This window comes from Patagioenas fasciata, chromosome 2, assembly GCF_037038585.1.
Source record: "Patagioenas fasciata isolate bPatFas1 chromosome 2, bPatFas1.hap1, whole genome shotgun sequence".
Taxonomy (NCBI): domain Eukaryota; kingdom Metazoa; phylum Chordata; class Aves; order Columbiformes; family Columbidae; genus Patagioenas; species Patagioenas fasciata.
Window position 1 is genome coordinate 143,649,262 of NC_092521.1, and position 21,439 is coordinate 143,670,700.

General features: G+C 46.4%; 2 protein-coding genes across 5 annotated transcripts; one reads left to right on the plus strand and one right to left on the minus strand.

Moving 5' to 3' along the window:
- Window positions 1-237: 237 nt before the first annotated feature.
- Window positions 238-4,068, minus strand: LOC136098935 (guanine nucleotide-binding protein G(I)/G(S)/G(O) subunit gamma-11). 3 transcript variants are annotated; one of them, XM_065832726.2, is made up of 3 exons: window positions 3,795-4,068; window positions 3,567-3,665; window positions 238-683 (listed from the first exon to the last, which is right to left on the minus strand). In XM_065832726.2, exons 2-3 carry the CDS (start codon window positions 3,660-3,662, stop codon window positions 558-560), a joined length of 222 nt encoding a protein of 73 aa, XP_065688798.1. In that variant the 5' UTR covers window positions 3,663-3,665; window positions 3,795-4,068; the 3' UTR covers window positions 238-557. The 3 variants fall into 3 exon arrangements, with proteins under 3 accessions (XP_065688798.1, XP_065688796.1, XP_065688797.1); XM_065832724.2 differs by having other exon boundaries at window positions 3,567-3,670; window positions 3,795-4,066; XM_065832725.2 differs by lacking the exon at window positions 3,795-4,068 and having other exon boundaries at window positions 3,567-3,777.
- Window positions 4,069-7,400: 3,332 nt separating this feature from the next.
- On the plus strand, window positions 7,401-21,174 carry TFPI2 (tissue factor pathway inhibitor 2). 2 transcript variants are annotated; one of them, XM_065832786.2, is made up of 5 exons: window positions 7,401-7,676; window positions 7,769-7,948; window positions 8,428-8,607; window positions 9,751-9,924; window positions 16,816-21,174. In XM_065832786.2, exons 1-5 carry the CDS (start codon window positions 7,595-7,597, stop codon window positions 16,914-16,916), a joined length of 717 nt encoding a protein of 238 aa, XP_065688858.1. In that variant the 5' UTR covers window positions 7,401-7,594; the 3' UTR covers window positions 16,917-21,174. The 2 variants fall into 2 exon arrangements, with proteins under 2 accessions (XP_065688858.1, XP_065688857.1); XM_065832785.2 differs by having other exon boundaries at window positions 7,437-7,676; window positions 16,813-21,174.
- The last annotated feature ends 265 nt before the right edge of the window (window positions 21,175-21,439 follow it).

Genomic DNA, 21,439 nt, shown 5'->3' on the forward strand with positions numbered 1-21,439 from the left:
CCGCCGCACCCCAGTGCCTTCTCGAGGGCCACCCGCAAGTCGCGGTGCTGCGGCCTGTCACCGACGCGCCCTCCATCCCGCTGTCACCGCGCCCCGAGGCCGCGCAGCGCCACAGGCACCCCGCGGCCTGGCCCGGCGAGCTTTAACGACGGGACCGGGTCTTCCCGGTGGCCCCCGCCCCGTCCCGTCCCTCCTCCAGCTCCTCTCCCCCGCAGCAAGCCACGGCAGGGTCTCGGGTTACAGGCAGGTTTTCTTTAATGCCAACGAACAGCCATGAAGCAACCGACAAACGGGAGGCGAAAGCAGGCGCCGCGAAGCGAAAGGAGCCGTTCCCGGCCACGGCGGGGAGTGTGAGGCAGCCATCCCTGCGGAGCGACCGACGCGGGTCTCATCTGCTTTTGGGTTGGTTTCGTTACTTTTGTAAGAAAAAAAAAAATAAAAAGAAGAAATCCGCTCCTGTGCTCGTTCAACAAGGACCGGCGGCAGTGGGGACACGCTAGTGACTCCCTACAGGTACAAGAATGTCTGCTCCAGTGGCAGGTGCTGGGTTCGTTTTCCTAAGCGATGACACAGCCTCCCTTCTCCTTGAAGGGGTTCTTGTCCTCGGGAACCCCCTTCACCAGCGGGTCCTCACCCGACCGCTCCTCGATGTAGTTCTTGATCTCTTCAGAGCACTTGGACACCTCGAGTGAAAGAACAGAGAAGTGGCTGTGTTATATCTGAAGCTCATTGTGCACACCAGAAGAGCAAACCAGTGAATTCACATCCTCCTTTCTCTTATTCACCTTCCCATCTTGATCACAGAGCCAGAATTAAATATGTGTAGACTCAGCTTCCATCCACTTTTTCACAGCCCGATACTGACAGAACATGTGAGCATCACTGAGAATGTATGTCACTTGGAACAGCAGTTGCTGCATAGTTGCCTTTTTTTTTTTTTTTTTTTAAATTAGCCAAGGTAGTTTTATTAAGCTGCAGATCACACTCTACTCGGCATCAGCATGATTTATGGTCAGTGGGTTCTGGATCAGTGACTTTCAATTCAGTTTTCAAGTATTTAAGACTGTACATGTTTTTCCCAAACAAAACATTCAGTAATGATTTTTTCAGTGGTAATAAAAACTCCCACATCGCAGTTCTATAATAGCAACCACATGTCTTGCATGGGAGTAAAGACCCGACTAGGAAAGACAGTCTACTTACAGGTTACTTGGGGTTACTTCGAACAATGGGCAGCCTATTGTGCTAAGAGAGAACATAATATGCATGGCACTTTGCATGACATTCATAGCAAACTAGCACTGATGTAGGTAAGCCTGCACAGAACCTGCCTGTGAAAAATAAATGGGTTTGGTTTGTGTTCACTGAGACTGCAGCATATGCAGCACATATAGTAACGCTGTCTGCGGACCCTGAGGGTGCATGAGCAAATCCCACCAACTCCAGAGGATCCTGTCCATGCACACCTCGTGTTTCCCTTCCCTATGTCAACAGAAACTGTCCTTATGTGCTCAGATACCTGACATGTCTGAGGGCACACTCCTGGCTCTGTCCCCACCTCTTCCCTTCCTAACCACAATCCCTGCGGAGGCATAGCAGTGCAGAGTCAGCAGCAGGAACCAGCTGTTGGCCAGGCCACTAAATGACTAGTATTTCTAATTTAAGGCCCTTTGACATCTTTGTTAATTATATTATACTCCATAGGTAGAATTATAATAAGAGAACCAATGAATGTACTTACTGCATCATGGACTAACAGAGCATGGCCTGTGCAAAATTAAGCTTTAAGCCATCAGAAAGAACTCCAAGTTAATTCCCAATTAAACAGTGCATAAAATATGGTCTAACTACCTCTGTCTGCCTTATAGCAAAGAAGAATTTGGACCTATAAATCCCATTACACATGCCTTACTCATCTGTGCCTCGCAAACCCTGCTTTTTCAAATTGAGGCACCCTATGCTGCAGTAAAGTTGTGCTCCAAAGTATATGCAGGACCAGCATTTGTTTTGCTTCAGTCAGCACTATCAGGATCTTTTTCACATATAAGAAAAAAAAAAAGCCTGCTTAAGTACAAATTCAAACATTTATTAAAAAAATTATTCAAAAAGATATTTCCTCTTTGTGCTATAAAGGTGTAGGAAGGAGTTAAGAAAACTTTGGCAAAATGTTTTTACTTTTAGTGACAACAGAAAGGTGGGTTCTGCATTTCCCTGTCCCTGTAACAGCCATACAGATACCAGGGGACCGTGACAAGTACCACACAGATTTCATTCTCAGACTGAAACTTCTGTTATAATGCACTGGTAAATTTGTGGATGTTGCCTGTGCTTTATTACAGGTGATTTGAAAATATCAATTTCCCTAATGTGAACGGGCTCTTGGTTTATCCCCAAAATTTAGGCAAGAATTTTTAATAATAATAATAATAATAATAATAATAATAATAATAAAATCTGTAATGCCACTGATTCCCACATATAGATGTATTTTCAGTCCTAACTAGTAGCGTTTATTTAGATGTAGTTTGCTTCTTCTGGCATGTAGTATAAAAAAGAAAAAGAATATTAGTTTTATCATGGACCAATATCAGTTCTGCATGTCCTTCATCTATAGAAATTGTGCACAAATACAAAAATTTGACTACTTCACCTGTGGAAAGGAACAACCAGTGTAAATTACAAAAGTATAATGTTTGCATTGGACAAGACTAGATGGGTCATGGCTCTGTCCCAGCAACGCTTTGGCTCGTGCCCTCTGCTCGGGCATGGCACAGTACCCGAGGCGGGGGAGTGGTACCGGGCAGAGGGCGGCCGTGGCCGGTCGGCTCCTCCCGCAGCACCACCGGGCGCGGTGCTGTACGGGACGGGGAGCGGTGCCGCAACAAGGCTTCCCGCCAGCACACCACCCCCTCACCTGGTACTAGCAGGTCCCAAAGCGTCTCCTATAAAGAGGAGAACAGAGCTCGAGGAGGGACATGCTCCCCCCTCGCCACACGACGCTGCCTTGTGCTGGCACCGGGCTCCAGGGACCCTCAAGCGAGGGGAACCCGAATGGTGCCAAGTGCATCGAGAACTACTTCAGCCAGTGGGCCCCTGCCGGCCCCTCGGGGCGCCTTATCCCGGGGGCAGTGCGCCTCTTTTTCACCCTCGTTCCACAGCCACCCCCCCTAAAAAAGTCGTGTTTCTACACGGTGCTAGCAACGCTACGCATCCAGCGCCGTCCCCGGCCCCTGCCTCCAGGGGGGCGGCAGGACCCGTCGGTGCCAACTGCGTGCGGGGACAGCGATCGGCCGAAAACAGCCGGGGCTCTCCCAGAGAGCGGCTCCCGGAGCGCGGGTCCCGGAGCCCCGCTCCCACGGCCTTCGCCGGGCCCGCCGCGGCGGGACGGGGCGCTCCCGCTCAGCTCTGGACTGCCGCACCCAGCCTCGCCGCCCACCCGACGTGTCTCGGGCGCCGCGTGAGCCCCCACAAGCCCCACCGGCGAGCAACGGGCTTCTCCCCTCTCCGGCCCCGCCGTCTGTCCCGGCGGCCGGGCAGCCTTGGGCCCCTTCTCCGCGGTCACTCACCGGCTGCCTCTCCAGCTTCACTTCTTTCCGGAGCTGCTCCACTTCCATTTTCAGTTTGTCCTTCTCGCTCAAGTCCTCGATGTTGATGGCTGGCATCGTCTACACTGCCAAAGCGCAGAGGGAGAACAAAAGGTTAGCTCTGGGTAGCTAGGGTGCCGGGGCCGGAGCCCCCGGGCGGGCGCGGAGCGGTGGGATGGCCGCACCCGGCCCGCCCCCAGGCTCACTTACAAGGTGCCGTCTGGGCTGCCCCGCTGCTCGGCGGCGGCCGCTTCCTCTCCGGCGCGCCTGGAACCCCTTCCCCGCGCCGCTCCGGCCTTTAAACCGCCACGCTAATCCCCCCTAACCGGATTAAAGACCGCAGCCCCACCCGGCCCCGCTGCCGGGGCACCGGGGCGTTGACACGGGCCCTGCGTACACAGGGAGGGTCAGGCCGCCCGGTACGTCCCCCGAGCAGAGACCTCGACCCAGCCACCGCATCGTCCTGGCCTCCCGTGGAGCAGCCGGCAACGGGAGTCAGAAGCTGCAGTGACCCTCCTATGCTGGCCTCTCCCCTCCTCTCCCGTGTCAACATTGCTGTAAGGCAAGCGTGACAGGATCAGCCGGGTTTCTTGGCCCAGCAGTGAGGTCTTTCTCCCTTGCTATGGCCTTCTGCTCCTCCTCGCTCTCATGATTATTCTTGTTTGCCCATGCCACCAGCAGCCCCGGTCTCTGTATTCCTCTGCCCAGCAGCTAAGGCAGCAGCAGGTGGTTTGCATGGGCATGTTCCTTGATACTTGCACATTGAAACCAAAAGTGGACTGGACTACAGGTAGAGAGGGGAAGGAACCACTCTCAGGTCAAATATTCCAGCAAGCAGCAAGGCCATCAATGGCAGGGACAACCCACTTTCATTGGCAGGTGTTTCTGCAAAGCAGAGTTGCAGCTCTGAGTGAGAGGGATGTTGTGTCTTACCTGCACCGATCATCTCTGGAGTCATGGAGTTATGATGGATGTTGAGGAGGGGGCACTGTGTGTAAGAGAAATGTTGGGTTAAAAGAAGGAACTAGGCCATTCTTCTGTGGTTGCATATAATTTCTAGGTCTGGATTCCAAACAGGGCACTACGTTCTTTGGAACAGGGTGGTCCCTCCATCCATGTTTGTACAGTACCTAGCATCTCTGATCCCAGCATCTGCTTTCCTGCAAAAACAGTGGAGGCAGAATCCGCAACCCATTACACTGAACAAAATTGCAGGCTGTTAAAATGGGCCTGTACGAGTCCTTCTGTTATCTGACACTTCAAGGGCCTCTGTAGGCAGTCACTTCTCCCCCTTTCCACCTCTGGCTTTTCACCTTTAAGACATTCTTTTTTCCTGCTCTCCCTACTCACCAGATGCAAGCAGCTGACAGCAGTATGTAAGATTTACAGTGCTTCTCCTGTAGTGCTGTTGGGGTTTGTATTTGTATTTGATTTATTTTAGTCAGTTTACTAAAATCAGGTCCCTTTCCCCTCCCTCTGGCTATTATCCCCCTCTTCCCAGCTGTTGGAATGCAATTTCTACACCCGCACAATCTACACTGGCAGCTACATTCCAAAGCCCAACAAGCTGCTGGTTCCTGGGCCAATCAAACAGGTGGAAAGAGCTGCCTGGCCAGGGTCCTGGGTGGGGGGCAGGGCTGTTGGTGGGAGCAGAAACACTGTGGCATGGAGAAGCAGACACTGTGTGATGTGGGGGTGGCAGGTGTAGGGTGCAGGAGTGATCTAGAGGTGGGCTCTGCCACACGAGTAGCATGGTTAGGGTGGGAAGAACAGTTGCAGCTTGTTATTGATAGCCCTGTAATGGAAAGCATGCAGTGAGCTGTCTGCTGATGTGACTAACTCTGCAGTTAGTAAAGGACTTTCTACCACTTGCTATGTTAGCTTTTGCTCTAGTTCATACATTTTTAAAGATACTTATCTAATCTAAGTGAACTTCTTTGCCACTACACCAAAAGAGCAGCTGAATAAATACTGCACTGTGCTGCAGCGTTGTTGGATAAGTGTGTTTAGTTCAAACTTTGATTTGTATGTGTGCATGTACAGAGGAAATGGAAAATATGGAAAATGATATTCCATGACAGCATTCATTTTGCTGCTATTCTTTCAAGTGGTATTTCAATGACTTTCTTTGGAATTCCTACAATACCTAGTGAAAACTAAAGGACACCAGTCTAGTCATAGTAAAAATCAGTTGAGAGTTTCCTAATACGAGAAAGGTGGCCTTTTGATTTTTTTTTTTTCTGGAAATAGAAAAGTTTTTGTGTTTCTTTATTTTTTTTTTGTCTGTTTTTTTTCCTATCAGAAGGACTTAAGCTTTATTGTAGTTGCTGTGCTTATGAAGCACAACAAACAAAACAAAAACAGAAACAGAAACAAAACCCAACCAAACAAAAAACCTACAAAAACCAAACCAAACCAAACAACCTCCAAAAACATGAGAAGGAGGACACCTGTTACTAAGAATTGAACAGTTGTAGCTACAAGACTCTGAAACATGGCAGATGTGTCTCTTGTGTCCGCATATCTCAAATGTTATCAGTTTTGTTTGTTTGTTTTTGTCATGGGTTTTGTTTGTTTGTTTGTTTTTAATCACTAAAGCATGTATTTACCCTTTGGCAACCGGAGATTCCGAAAAAAAGGAGCAGTGCTGAGAAAGGAGGGAGAGGGGTGCCATTTGTATCTGTGCAAAAGCCTCCTAGGTGGGCTAGGGGTTGAATTTACTCCTCTTTCTTGCCTTTACAAAAAACAAAATAATGCCAGAAAACTAGGTTATAATCGTCAGTGAGATACTACAAGCACAGAAGCCACAGAGGGGAAGTCAGTTTTTGAATTAATCTGAGTGCTATGAAGTTCCTCTTCCTATGCGTTGTGGCTTCTTTCCTGCAGGGCACAGAATTCCAGGGCCCTGTATTGCAACCCTATCGAGGGCAGCAGCTGCCTGGAGGACTGAGGTTCAACACCGTTGCTGTAAAGGCAGTGGAGAAGAAAAGGAGATCAGATTAGCTTATCGTTATCTATAGAAAGCACGCCTAATTTGCAGCGACTCTTATCTCTGTTACTATATTAAATCTGGAGTAAAGACTAATTAATGTAACGGCTCTAATAGATTAGAGAGGGAAAGTATGCTGTTTGCTGCTCACCCTCTCCTACCCCAGATCACGCTGGATTGCCTGGTGGGGCTAAAATCTACAGAATAAGCTAAGTCATGAGAGTTCCTGAAATCCTTCTCTCTGAACTAGCCAGAGATTTCATTCATTCAGCCCCCCTGGCTTTCCAGGAGTCCAAGCCTGCTGGTGGTGCCTCGGTTTTCTCAAGTTCTTTAGTGTTATACACAACAGTATTAAACGAGTAACGCGGTCTGGTTGGTGTTATCTCTAGTGGCACTGGCTAAGCGGGCTGTGCCTGGACCTGCCCGAGGCTCCTGTGTTTGATCTTCAGCGTCCTGCCGCCCTCTGCCCGGAGCCTCCACACGGGGAGCGGCCGCCACGGAGCGAGGGGGGAGAGGACTTTCGCTAAGTGACCCGTCACAGATTTCGCCGTGATTAACAGGAAATGTCCCTTGAGCATCATCCCGCAATGTGCTGGGGGGCGGGGGAAACGGGACGGTACAGCCGTGGACCTCGGCCAGCTCCCCGTAGCCCCGCGACGGAGGTTTCTCTGCCGTTGGCGGTGCAGCCCGACAGCGAGCCAGCCCCGGCGGCTCCCCCACTGGCCTCAGCCGCTCCCCCCGGCCATGGGCCCCCCGACGGCGACGGGACGGCTGTCGACCTGCGGCCCCCGACGCTGGGGCTCACGCAGGCGCGCAGGCTGCCGCGCCCCGGTGACGGCCGGGTCAGCGGGGACCTGCTGACCCGCTGAATCAGACCTTCCCCTCCCACCACATGCGCAAGAAGGGAGGCGGCCCGGGGAAGCCGTCTCGGCGCATATAAAGCGCTGCCGTCGGGCCGGACAGCGCCGCTGGCTCCCGGGACCCTGCTGCCACCCTCTCGCCTGCCCGCCGCCGCCGCGACATGGCTGCCGGCCGTCACCTCCCCCTGCCCGCGCTGCTGCTGCCGCTGGCCTGCGCGGCTCTGGCCCCGCGCACCCTCACAGGTAGGACGGGGACCCCGCGGGCGGCTACGCGGGGCCGGGGCCGCCTACGCCGCCGAAGTGGCCTCAGCCCCGATCGCTGGTGTCTCCCGCAGAGAAACAGCGCGCCTGCCTGCTGCCCCCCGACGACGGCCCCTGCCGCGCCCTGGTGCCGCGCTGGTACTACGACAGGTACACGCAGACCTGCCAGGAATTCACCTACGGGGGCTGCCACGGCAACGCCAACAACTTCCTCACCCTCGACGACTGCGAGAAGAGCTGCTGGACCATCAAGAGTGAGTCCGGGGACCGGCCTCGCCGGCCTCCTCAGCCCCTGAGGCCGACACTACAGGGCACAGTTCCCCGGAGTGCGTCCGGGGTGATCGGGGGCTGGAGGGGGCCTGTGGGAGCACCGGGGAGGCTGCACAGCTTGCAGCATGCTTCACACCTGCCCCGTCTGTCCCTCCTGCTTGTAGCAGCTGTCTTGCTGATATCAATTTTATGCAGAGAAACTGGAGTGAGTTGTCTCAGAGGTGACATGCAGATTTTAACTATTAATATTTTGTATGTAATTTAATATTATAACTGGTTGCTAACTAATGCATCAAATTCCTCTTGCAAAGCTTATCTCACTTTATTAAAGAGTGCAAGTAGTGGCACAAGCTGGGACTTGCCTGCAATCGGAGTCATAGTGTTTTGCCTACAGTACTGTGTTGCTCAGTACAGGGAGCACAAAGGATTGATTTTACAGACGGTAAAATTATTTTTGTTGCAGAAGTGCCCAAATTATGCCGGATGGAGGCTGATGGAGGACCATGCAGGAGTCATCTAAAAAGATACGCCTTTAACTTGAGCTCAATGAGGTGTGAGGAATTCATCTACGGTGGCTGTTATGGAAATGGCAACAACTTCAGAGATTTGCAGTCTTGTGTGGACCACTGTCTGCCAGAGAAAAGTAATGGCTGTCCCAAATTTTTAATAAAATAGATGGTGTGAAAGCAATATGAAGATGATACTTTATTTGATATTTTCCTCTGGATACTCATACAGTGGCATTTTTGAAGACTTCTGGGAAGCAGAAATTTATATTGTCTACAGACTTTCGTGTGTCATTTGTCTCAGCTGTCTGTTGCTGAAAGAGCACAATGCTGTGTTAGTTTAATATTGGGACCTTAAATATGCCTGTATCTACATCCAGCCAATCTCTTAACTTCTAAAGAGCTGTACATGTGTAATCTAAAGGGAAATAAGGTTGGAGATCTGTGTTGAAGAAGATGTATGAGACATTTGGCAGTCATGTTCAGGGCAGTGCTGCTGTAATATAAAGAAGTGCCTTTCTAAAACTTAGGCTTGAGAGATGATGTTAGGCGGTTTGGACTTGTGGCACTCATCAGCTCAACTTCTGATAAGTTTTTTACCTGATATGACTTTTCACTGTCTCTCTGCATGAGCTTTAAAGAGAGGTGGTAATTATGAGCAGGTGACTATAGCTAAGTGTTGTCATAAACACCAGATTAATAGCCAGTGCAAGACAGGATCTTTGAAGAAGAGAGATCTACCAGAATGTATAAAAGCTGTCACTGCCTAAGCTTTATTAGTGACTGATGAGACAGGTTTTTTTTTGCTGATGACAGATTGTCAGTTTTGCCTTTTTGCTGCAAATGGGCAGGGTTTGCTGGCAAAAATCACAGCAAGTATAAACAAAATAGTGCCTTTTCCCTCTACAGAGGTAGTTCCACTGGAATTATTGTTCTATTCCTATATATATGGAAAAAGACTTTTGGCCAGAGTAGGTAAATATTTTGGCTGTTGTATGTGTGGCAGCACAAATGGGGAAAGCTGATAAATTTAACTTGTGGGGTAGTAACCCTGTTTTCTGGGACTGTCTGTTACTTTCTCAAATTCATAACTCATGGGAATGAGATGTAGTAAATCTGAAATTTCTTTGGTAACTGTCATGACACTTCAACGGGAACAAGAACTGTTTAGCCAAAAACTTTATTGCAGGATAAATTTTAAGAAGCCAGGCGCAGAGACTACATTTATTTAATTTGTCTTTCTCTCTCTTTTTTTTTTTTTCTTTTCTTCTTCTTTCAAGCTGGCCCCTTGCTATGCTACAGCCCGAAAGATGAAGGATTGTGTTCTTCTTCTGTGCCTCGCTATTACTATGACAGCAGTTCTAAATCATGCAAGGAGTTCAAATATACCGGCTGTGGTGGAAATGCCAATAACTTTGTTACTGAAAAGGACTGCTACAATGTCTGCAGAAAGGGTAAGACTGTTTTGTATTTTGTCAGTCACAAGCAGGTAAAGCAATCCAGATCCTCACCTTGGCTTGTTACAAGTGTACGCTTTTAGCATTTTGGACTCCATGTTTTCAAAGGCAGGGAAAACAGATTCAGCACTAAATCCTTCTGACAAGAACACAGAATCACAGAATTGGCTAGGTTGGAAAAGACCTCAGAGATCATCAAGTCCAACTCTTGGTCCAACTTCAGCCCATTTACTAGATCATGGCACTAAGAGCCATGTCCAATCTCAGTTTAAAAACCTCCAGGGACGGTGAGTCCACCACCTCCCTGGGCAGGCCATTCCAATGCCTGATCACTCTCTCCGTAAAGAACTTCTTCCTAATATCCAGCCTAACCTTCCCCTGGCAGAGTTTAAGCCCATGTCCTCTTGTCCTATTGCTAACTGCCTGGGAGAAGAGACCAGTTCCCACCTGGCTATAACTTCCCTTCAGGTAGTTATAGAGAGCGATGAGGTCACCTCTAAGCCTCCTCTTCTCCAGACTGAACAACCCCAGCTCCCTCAGCCTCTCCCCATAGGTCATGTGCTCAAGTCCCTTCACCAGTCTTGTTGCTCTTCTCTGGACCCGCTCCAGCACCTCAATATCTTTCCTGGACTGAGGGGACCAGAACTGAACACAATACTCCAGGTGTGGCCTCACCAATGCAGAGTACACGGGAAGGATCACTTCCCTTGTCCTGCTGACCACACTATTTTTGATACAGGCCAGGATACCATTGGCCTTCTTGGCCACCTGGGCACACTGTTGGCTCATGTTGAGCTTCCTGTCAATCAGTACCCCCAGGTCCCTTTCTGCCTGGCTGCTCTCCAGCCACTCTGTGCCCAGCCTGTAGCGCTGAAGGGGGTTGTTGTGGCCAAAGTGCAGGACCCAGCACTTGGCCTTGTTGAACTTCGTCCCATTGGAATCAGCCCATTTTTCCAGTCTATCCAGATCTCTTTGCAGAGCCCTCCTGCCTTCCAGCAGGTTGACGCTGCCCCCCAACTTGCTGTCATCAGCAAACTTGCTGAGGATGGTCTCAATCCCCTCATCTAAATCATCAATAAAGATGTTAAACAGGACTGGACCCAACACTGACCCCTGGGGGACACCACTAGTGACTGGCCGCCAGCCAGATGCAGCCCCATTCACCAGTACTCTCTGGGCCCGGCCCTCCAGCCAGTTCTTAACCCAGCAGAGAGTGCACTCGTCCAAGCCACGGGCTATCAGCTTTTGAAGGAGTATATTATGGGAGACAGTGTCAAAGGCTTTGCTGAAGTCTAGATAGACCACGTCTACAGCTTTCCCCTCATCCACTAGGTGGGTCACCTGATCATAAAAGGAGATCAGGTTGGTCAGACAGGACCTGGCTCTCCTAAACCCATGCTGGCTGGGTCTGATCCCTGGTCCATCCTGGAGGTGCTGTGTGATTGCATTCAGGATGATCTGCTCCATCACCCTGCCAGGCACCGAGGTCAGGCTGACAGGCCTGTAGTTGCCAGGGTCAGCTTTGCAGCCCTTTTTGTGGATTGGGGTAACATTTGCCAGTTTCCAATCATTTGGGACCTCCCCAGTGAGCCAAGACTGTTGGAAGATGATGGAGAGCGGCTTGGCGAGCTCTTCTGCTAGCTCCCTCATCACCCTAGGATGGATCCCGTCTGGTCCCATAGACTTATGAGGATCCACATGGCTCAGTAAGCCACCAACTATTTCCTCTTGGAATACAAGGGGACTATTTGGCTTCCTATCCCTGTCAACCACCTCCAGAGGCCAGTTATCCTGAGGGCCATCTGTTTGACTGGTAAATACTGAGGCAAAGTAGGTATTAAGTACCTCAGCTTTCTCCTCATCTTTGTTAACTATATTTCCCTCAAAGTCCAGTAGAGAATGGAGGTTTTCCTTGCCCCTCCTTTTGTTATTAACGTATTTAAAGAAGGGCTTTTTATTATCCCTAACAGAATTGGCCAAATTAACTTCAAACTGCACTTTTGTTTCCCTGATTTTTTTCCTGCACGATCTAGCTATTTTCCTAAATTCTTCATAGGTAGCCAGCCCTTTTTTCCACAGTCTGTAAACTCTCTTTTTATTCCTGATTTCCTTCAATATCTCCCTGTTTAGCCAAGCCGGTTGTCTTCCCTGCCGGCTAGCCTTTCGGCGCACTGGTATAGCCTGATCCTGTGCCCTCAAAACCTCCCGCTTGAAGTATGTCCAACCCTCCTGGGCCCCCTTGTTTTTAAGCATTGTTTCCCAGGGTATGCTCTGAACTAGACTTCTGAATAGGCAAAAATCTGCCCTCCGGAAGTCCAGTGTAGAGGTTTTATTGATGGCTCTCCTTGCATCTCTAACTATTGAAAATTCTATTATTTCGTGGTCGCTATGCCCCAGGCGGTCTCCAACCACTACATCTCCCACCAGCCCTTCTCTGTTTGTAAACAGTAGGTCTAGCAAGGCCTTACCCCGGGTAAGCTCATTTACCAGCTGATGAAGGAAATTGTCCTCTATACACTCTAGGAAATTCCTAGACTGCCTCTTCTGTGCAGTATTCAGATCCCAGCAGATATCTGGCAGGTTAAAGTCTCCCACAAGAACAAGGGCTGTCGATTTTGAGACATCTGCCAGCTGCTTGTAGAATAATTCATCTCCTTCATCATCCTGGTCGGGTGGTCTATAACAGACACCCACGAGGACATCAGCCTTGTCGGACTTCCCCCTGATTCTGGTCCGCAGGCGCTCAACCTTGTCACTACTGACCTCAAGTTTAATAGAGTCAAGAGACTCTCTAACATATAAAGCCACCCCTCCACCTCTCCTGCCCTGCCTGTCTTTTCTGAAGAGCTTGTAGCCACCCATAGCAGCACTCCAGTCATACGAGTCATCCCACCACATTTCTGTGATGGCAACTCTGTCATAGCTTTCCTGCTGCACGATGGCTTCCAGCTCCTCTTGTTTGTTGCCCATACTGCGTGCATTAGTGTACATGCACTTCAAGTGGGCTGCTGATTTCACTCTTAATTCAGGCTTTTTGTCCTTAGGCTGATCTTTGGAGAGCCCAGTTTCAATCCCTTCCCCCTTCAAACCTAGTTTAAAGCCCTCTTGATCAGTGCTGCCAACTTATGGGCTATAGTCCTCTTGCTCTTCCCAGAGGGATGAAGCCCATCTGATTTCATGAGACTAGGTAACATGGAGTTCGCCCCATGGTCAAAAAACCCAAAATTTTTATGGTGGCACCAATCCTTTAGCCATCTGTTAACGAGATGGGCTTTTCTATTTCTCTCTTTATTTGCCTCTTCATCCATTCCGGATAGCACAGGAACTGAGGCAAATATCACCTGTGCTCCTGTCCCATGAACTGACTGACCCAGTGCTTTAAAGTCTTTTTTAATTGTCCTGATACTACTTCTGTTAATGTCCTCACTGCCAGCTTGGACTACTAACAGGGGATAATAATCTGTGGGCTGAATTAGCTCCGGCAGTCTTCTATTAATGTCCCTCACCCTGGCCCCAGGAAGGCAGCAGACCTCCCTGTGGGATGGGTCTGGGCGACATATAGGGCCCTCTGTTCCCCTCAGAAGGGAGTCGCCGACTACAACCACCCTTCTTTGTTCTTTCCTTCTAGCTGCGGTCGTAATTCTTTTTGTAGATGAGGTCTGTCCAGGAGGCTCTCCAGGCAGATCTTCTTGGCTGTTCTCTGATGGACTTTCTGGGTCCAGGGCCTCGTATCTATTTGTTAAGGGCACCAAGGGTGGTGATGGTGTTCGAGAGAGGGCTCTTTTGCCTCTCTGATCAGGGCCTGTTTCCATTCCCCCTCATCAACTAGTTCTGCTCCATCCGCCTTATGGCAGGAAGGATGGGGCTTCACCATCTCCGGTTGCACACCCTTAGGAGCCAAGAGGGTTTGACTCCACCAGTCAATTTCCGCTTCACTTTCCCTAATGCTCCTTAGTCTCTCCACCTCTTCCTTGAGCTCTGCCACTAGGCACAGTAAGTCATTGACCTGCTCGCATCGTACACAGGTGCCTCCCACACCATCCTCTGGTACCAATGCCAGGCACAGACACTCTGCACAGCCAGAAACCTGGGTGGCTGCATCCTTCTCGGAGGGTAGTGTCTGTGTAGACACCTCCTGTGTAGACACACTTTTTGTATTAGCAGCAGCAACAGCTTTCCTTTTTCTAGAAACCATTACTGCCTTTAGTTAAAAAAAAAAAAAAAAACAAACAAACCACCCAAACAAAACAAAACCCTCAACAAACTCACCTAAAAGAGCTGGTTGTGTCCAGCCTACCTGCACTGCCACACCCCAGTCTGTGTCACCAGCAACAGGTGAGAGGTCTAACAGCAAGGAGGAACAGAACCTCTGCACCCCACTGCACGAGCTACCACCGTCGTTGCTGCGGCAGAGCGTGGGTAGTACTCTCCTGCCTCACAGGCTGGCTCACGTCCCAGCACCTGCTGGGCAGCGTCGCTGCCCTCCCACAGGCTTTTTCAAGGCAAAACGGAGGGGGCGTAACCACCGTCACCGTGGTAACGCCCACGCCACATCAGCCGCCTCCGCAAGGGCTGCCGGGGACTTCGAGAACGCGACCTGAAACCCCTTTCTTTACCCTCACCCACCTCTGTAGCGTCGAGATTTCGCTCGCACTCCGGTCGAGCTGGCTTCAGTCAGCTGATCCCTGGAACAGTGTGGTACAAGGTGGTTACACCATTTCCTTCTGAATGAAATGTAGAGAAGGGCACACAAGAAGACTGATTAACTTACTAGAGCCCACAACGAAGCAGTCTTTAGATGTTTCAGTACAAGCACGAACATTCATTAAGGTTTCATTTTCTTCCAGGTATTTTAAAGTAGGAGGTTGTGAAATCTGTTTACTTTTTTTCCTTTGCATTTTCATCATCCTGCCTTAGTTCCCTGCTGCCTGTTCCCATTTCCCTCTCCCATTACTAAAGATTTCTGCCTCATCAGTTGTGCCAAGTCAGCTGTTTCTGTGGCTATGGCAGGAAGGGTTGAGAATAATAATTGATTTTTCTTAACGGTTTTATTCAAATCATCTACTGGCTGTGCTTCTAAGTCAAAACAGTTGTGCTTTTACCTGCAGTCCTACATTCATACCACTATTGCAAGTTTTAATAGTATAGGTTAATTCACTTGATATGTAAATCGGTGAGAGAGAGAGAAACAAAATTGTGTGTTGATCCCCAGAGCACTCTGGAAGCAGACACAGCATAATACTTTAAAAATTGATACTCACGGGAAAAAAAAATAAGGTTGTATCTAGCATATACATTGACTTTGCGGGGGGAAGGTGGGGGAAAACCGTAAAGTAGGTCTGCTTTGAACATGAGATATGCACAAGTTCCAAGCACTTCAATATTTAACATGTGTAGTCAGAAGGCTTAAGTCAGAAGATAATTCTTCAGTTCTGGGTGGATATCGAGGGCTGAGGCAAGGCTGGACCCCAAGCACAGTCCTCAGAAGTAAAAATGTCTGTAAGTTAGTCATGGCAGTAATATTTCTGTGGGTGACAAGTCTTAGTCTGTATCTGCCATCCTAGTATTGTAAGGGAGTCTTTAATAGCATGCTAAATTGTCGATCTGAGATGCTTGTGATTATCTAATTTGCATCTATTACTACCTGGGAAATGGTAGGGCTGGCTTCAGCCCAGGTTTGCAAAGAGAGAGGAGGAAGGAAACTGCCTCTCCAGCATCTCCGTGCCCTGCCCCTGCACACACCCAGCCAGATCCACCTGGAGCTTCTCCCTTCCTCACTCCTTTGGTGGAAAAAAAGAAGTAAGGAAACGCTATCTGTTTCATAACTAGAGCAACAGATAGCCAAATGTAAAGGTTCGGTTATAAGCTTTTCACTAACTTGTGGATTTCACAAACCAGTAAGGCTTGGGACAACCAAGGGCCATAGTTAAGGGCATAATAAGGACTAATTAATGTTGTGCTATACATATTAATTTCTGGAGCTTGGGAGTGTACAGCAACATTAATCACATTTTTAAGGCAACTTAAGCCACTCCTTCTCTCCTGCTCCCATAATGACCTCCCCAGAATCTTTCCTGTTACCTTTGGAGTCTTGAGTTGAGTTTGGTTGACCTTTCCTGTGCAAATATGCAAGTGTTGTTTGAATTGGTCTATAGCTTTTGAAGTGGAAAGATTTCTGATTCATTTCATTAAAGAAGTTTAAATTGGAAAATAAAATAAATACCTCAGGGTGACAGTGAAAGGATTGGGGACTGGCCACTGGAGCTCTGTGTGCAGGTAAACAGGTAGCATAAAGACAAAACATTTTCAGATGGGTTTGCAAAGAATTTGTTTTCTAAACAGCACTCACACATTTCATGCAGCCTTCATCATCATTTCTGGAGATAACCCTGACTGTCTTGGGCCACTCTGCAGCTTCTGTGTGAAACCCGGTTCTGTGCAGAAACACAAGTCATTTTACCTTTACATGTCTCACAAGCACTGGTTATATTTTAGAGTTTGCCTCAGTGTTGTTCAGAGAGATGTAGTAATAGGTGTTTTTGCTTGTTTTGTTTTCTCTCAGATAGAACAATGGGTTTACTTTCATTCTGCTGTCACTGCAGGACAGCTAGAAAAGGCTTTAATGCTTGCTCAGGAAACGAGCATCAAAGTAGGACTCCAATGCCAAAGTTGGACATACTGGAGACCTTACAGTATTTAAGAATATGAAGTCCAGAACACATTTTTACAGTTTCTCATGTGTTTATTATTATTGGATTAACTACTTAAACATTGTAATGTGAAAACAAAACAAAGCAGATCAAAACACAACAAAAAAGCCAAACAATAAAGAGTAGTAACAGTTTTGTCATACTGTTTCCTTAACTGCTTCCTTTGTTTCATTAGCAGGGACTCAGAAACCAGGAATCAACAAGCCAATGAATACATTTCGCAGAAAAATGATGAGAAAACTGATTAAGAAACCTCAGACATACAACCCAAAGCCTTAAAGCTGATGTGCACTTTGTATGTTTGAAACAACTTCTTTTGGTTCCATTTTCTTCTTTTGTAAGATAGTTCCCACACAGTTTTATACACTGACATAGTTCTGTCTTTCAGAACTACTTTTTATTTCCAACCTTTTATAAAGAACTGCATTTAATAGAAGAAAAATGGACCTAAGTTTGGTTCTTCTGCTCTGTTGTCTTTGCAGTAATACATTGCCAAAGCCAGATATTTAGATTTCCATGTTTTTGTGGGTGAATGTTACTACTACCTTGGGAGAATATTTCAGCTGTTACAAATCACTGAAGATTTGAAAAATCAATTGTCTCTTAGTATAACTAAGGAGAGTACAAAGCTGTATCTCTACCATGGATTTTTTTGGCATCCTCTGCTTGCTGAAGAAAAGGGACCTTTCAAAAGATGTTTCTTGCCCTGCCATTTTACATACTTTGGCACTATCATTTAAGTAGACTGTCTTTTACAGTTGTGTTCATATTCAAAGCTTTCAGAAGTCTTCATATCAGTAAAAGAAGTATAAACTTAAATCTGGCTCATCCCACAGAAGAAAATTTGGAATATGGATACTTTGATAAACACTCTGACAAAGGCAATGAGTAAGATACTTGAATATTAAAATGAAAATGTAACCATTACTTTTTCAAGACATTTGAAATTTCTGCTAAGGTACACTCCAGCTCCTCATATGGCATAAGTCAGTATGCTTTTATTGATTTGAATGGAGCTACACTGCTTACATCTGCTGAGGTTCTTGGTATTTGTGTTTATGTGATGTTTGTTAAAGCAGAAAAGCAGAAGCTTCTGCAAATTTCATGTAATACCTCTTTTGAGGCACTATTGTATTTCTTATGGTAGATTATGCCTATGGCTATATTATTGCACTTTCTTTTATGTTTTGTATTTGAGCCATGTCTGAATTTCAATTAATTTCACCTACAATATTTCCTAAATATGAATTCATAAGTAATGCTAATAAAAAGTTTTTGGGAAAAAAAAAAAAAAAAAGAGAGAGCTTGTCCTGTCTAATGCTTCTGTTAATTATCCTGAATTAGTTGTATATGACAATATGCATAATGGAACCTATTATTTACTGATTGTGACTCTAGCAGAGTTGAGTTGTCTCTTAAATAATTCCCTTATGCTAAGGTCTTTATTTGAAGAAAGCCAGTAAATTGCATTGATGTCGTTCATCCCCAGCAGTTTTTGTGGCTCAGTTGGCTCTCCCTAAAGGATTGCTCTCAAAGGGGTGCTTAGTTAAGCTGATTGTGTGCTGCTGGGTCTCCTGTTTGATGTTCCAGTATCTGCAGAGCTTGTGTGTGGGCAGTGGGCCATTTGCTTCAAATGATATTTGGTTTCAGTTAGAAAATTTCATGTGTGTGCTTTATCCTCATTTCAGAGAGGAAACATGATGGGAAAACTAGTCAAAATTTTGTTTTCTTACTGATTTTTCTCTCGCTGCTGGGTTTTCAATTAAAGCAGTTGGCTGTGCTTGCCATAGTCTTTCTACGACTCCATTTCTGGTTCTTGATTTCAAAAAACCTTCTTGTTTCAATTAATGGATCACTTATTGCAGATGAATAAGCGCACTCTGCAACAGAAAATTGAAGGTTTTGAGTGTTTGTCCCAAATCAAAACTCTTCTTTGATAACCAGCCTTCAAACAGAAATGGGGCAAATCCAACCTCCCTGGGACAGACAGGGAACATTACCCATGAATGCTGCCCATGTTCCTTCCCTTGGGCTGTGAATTTTGGCCATGCTGCTTAGAGCAGTAGCCCAGAGTGTCCCTCTGAATATTTTTTCACACCTGGCACTATCACTTGAGAGACGCCATCTGCATTTGTTACAGCTTTCTGACCATGACTTAAAAAAACCACAAGCCCATTTCAGAAGTCAAAATTCTATTTAAACACTGTTTTTAACAGTATAGGATAGCCATATTTTAACAGCATCACTGTGGGGTATAATCTCTGGTGACATCTTTGAGAAATGTTACTTCTTATGTCCCAGGGTCTTTGACTTTTATAGAAGTATCTTGAGGTGGGATACCAAAGTAGACCTGGGATTTGAAGTGAGCCCAAAACCTGAGAGCAGCTCCATCTCGCTTCAATTTTTGGACACCAAATTAGGTGCCTGGTCACAAACTATGACGTATCCTGTGCGATGTGATACCCAGCTAGTCTCCTGGAAGGGATCCAAGAGTTTGATAATCAGTCTTCTGTTCATGCACCTTCAGGGGCTCAGTGAGACCTTTCTCAATGGATCAGGCTCTATCCAGGACATCGCAGTGGCCACTGCAGCCCTTCATAATGTGGCTGCTCCACATGCTCTTTGTTTTCTTGCATAAAAACATAGTTCAAAATCCAAGGGCTTACTGCTAGGGTACTCAAGCGAAATATCAGAGGCTTGGGTTTGAATCCCTTATCTACCTGATATCACAGAAATTTAACCTAAACCATCTGTAGTTCTTGCAGGGCCTCCTAGCAAGCAAGCTGTAGTAGGGAGGAAGAGGAAGTGGGGAGGCCATGGAAGTTTCTTTCAGTGCCTTAATGAAGCTATTCCACTGTGTATAAATCATACTTTCCTTTCAGGTAAATGCCTTAATCTCTTCTTTTTAGCTACAAAGAATTTTAGTTGCCACTGTGCTGCTTTGCTTCATGTGCTTACATTACATTAATATTCCTCCAGACTCCTGTGGCTGTGACTAAACTAAATAATTCTCTATCATCTACAGCATTTTATATGACTCATGACTGACTTCCTTTTTCAGTTTGTTGATGAAACAACAGTGGCTCAAGGTTGGGTCAACTGTTAGCATTTTGCCACGCTGAAAATTAACACAGCCCATACCATCCTGCAAATTAACTTTTATTATAGTAGCCAATGTCCAGCAGCTAGTATCATGTGTCACAGCACCAATTTCTACTGCAGAGGAGGGAAACAGTGATTAAAATTGGGTTCATCTTATCTCACATAGGCCACTGAAACTCAGGACTAGTGATTTGCATGAGACAGTCATACCTGCTGCTGAGCAGTGGTTGCTGAAACAAGCAGATTTGACAAACATCACTGCCCTTTAACTTTCCATTGCAACCCATAATTCCGGTTCTTTTCTTAGTGATGTCTTGTGAAGACCTGTATTGAAGACTATAAAAATGAAAATCTGTGCTGATTCTTCATCCTTAGTCTGTGGTAACACTCAGGAAATTGCTTTGTGACGTATTTTAAAAGTTGGAGAGTGGCTTCAGCTTATATTTCAGTGGAATTTTAACTATCAAAGAGAGAAAAGAAAAAAAATCCACGTAGAAACAGATAATTTTTTTAAATTGATAATCTAAATAATGGGAAACAAAATTTCACCACATCTATTTTAATAGTGACTGGCCCCAATAAATACTTTCTCCCAGTTCCATAGTTTAGGACCAGAAATGGTGATGAGCTCAGCTCCCTGAAATGGGATTTCTTAACTACTGGAAGTGTCTCTGCTCCTTTAGTGATTCTTGTCATCTGAGAAGGTGAAAAATATGAAACACTTATTAAAAAAAAAAAAAATCATTTATTAGACACAATGGGCCACATAAAAAACCCAAACAAACAAACAAAAAACCACCTCACTGGTGAAAGATTGTGTCCCCGAGCATGAAGTCAGCTACACTGCTGAGTGCAGCAGTTCTGGAGTCAGGTAGTGACAAGAAATCCGTCCTACTGGATAAACGCAGTCCAGCTATGGTTATGTAAATCTGGAAGAACCACATTGCAGATGTGCCAGAATTATTACGCATTTATGGTAGTGTTATTGAAAGCAAAATCTGCCTCATTATCTTTCTAGAAAGCTTTTTATTATGCATAACTATCACTGGTGATAATTAGTGCAGAGATACTTGCTTCTGTTGAAGTGAGCCTAATTTTTCAGTGTATGATGGTCCTGTACAGTAATGTCTATCATCTGACAAATTACTTAATTGCTGAGGAGAAGGGGTGTTAATCATAGTATATAAAACCTAATGAACAGCAATGATATTAAAAAAATCTATGTAAACAAGATGCATAAAAACATGCTGTTTGAGGTATTAGCAACCAATGTTATCATGAGCTGTAGTTTCCAACTAAATACCAAAGAAATGAGCATTCCCAGTTAATGTCTAAGCTAGTCATAAAAGAGAGACAGTTCAGGCAAGGTGAAGACTAGTTTGTGAGATGTAAAAAATTGCATTTATTATGTGGAAATAAAACAAGTTCTTTTTAATGGAGTTTCGCTTTGTACTGTCAGCGCTGACTATAATTTCAGATCAATATGGACAAAGCGGACAGTCTTACAGACACAGCTGCTTGGGTGCCTGACTGCTTTTGTATGAAGGGTGTGAAATGCAATTCAAACTCTAAGTACATCACACCATCTCCTCTGGTGGGGCCTGACTTCCAGTTGGTGATCATGCAGTATACGGTTAAAGCAGTAGATACTATTCTAAGGGACAATGTTGATTTGCATCCTTTGAACACTATGTGATAAA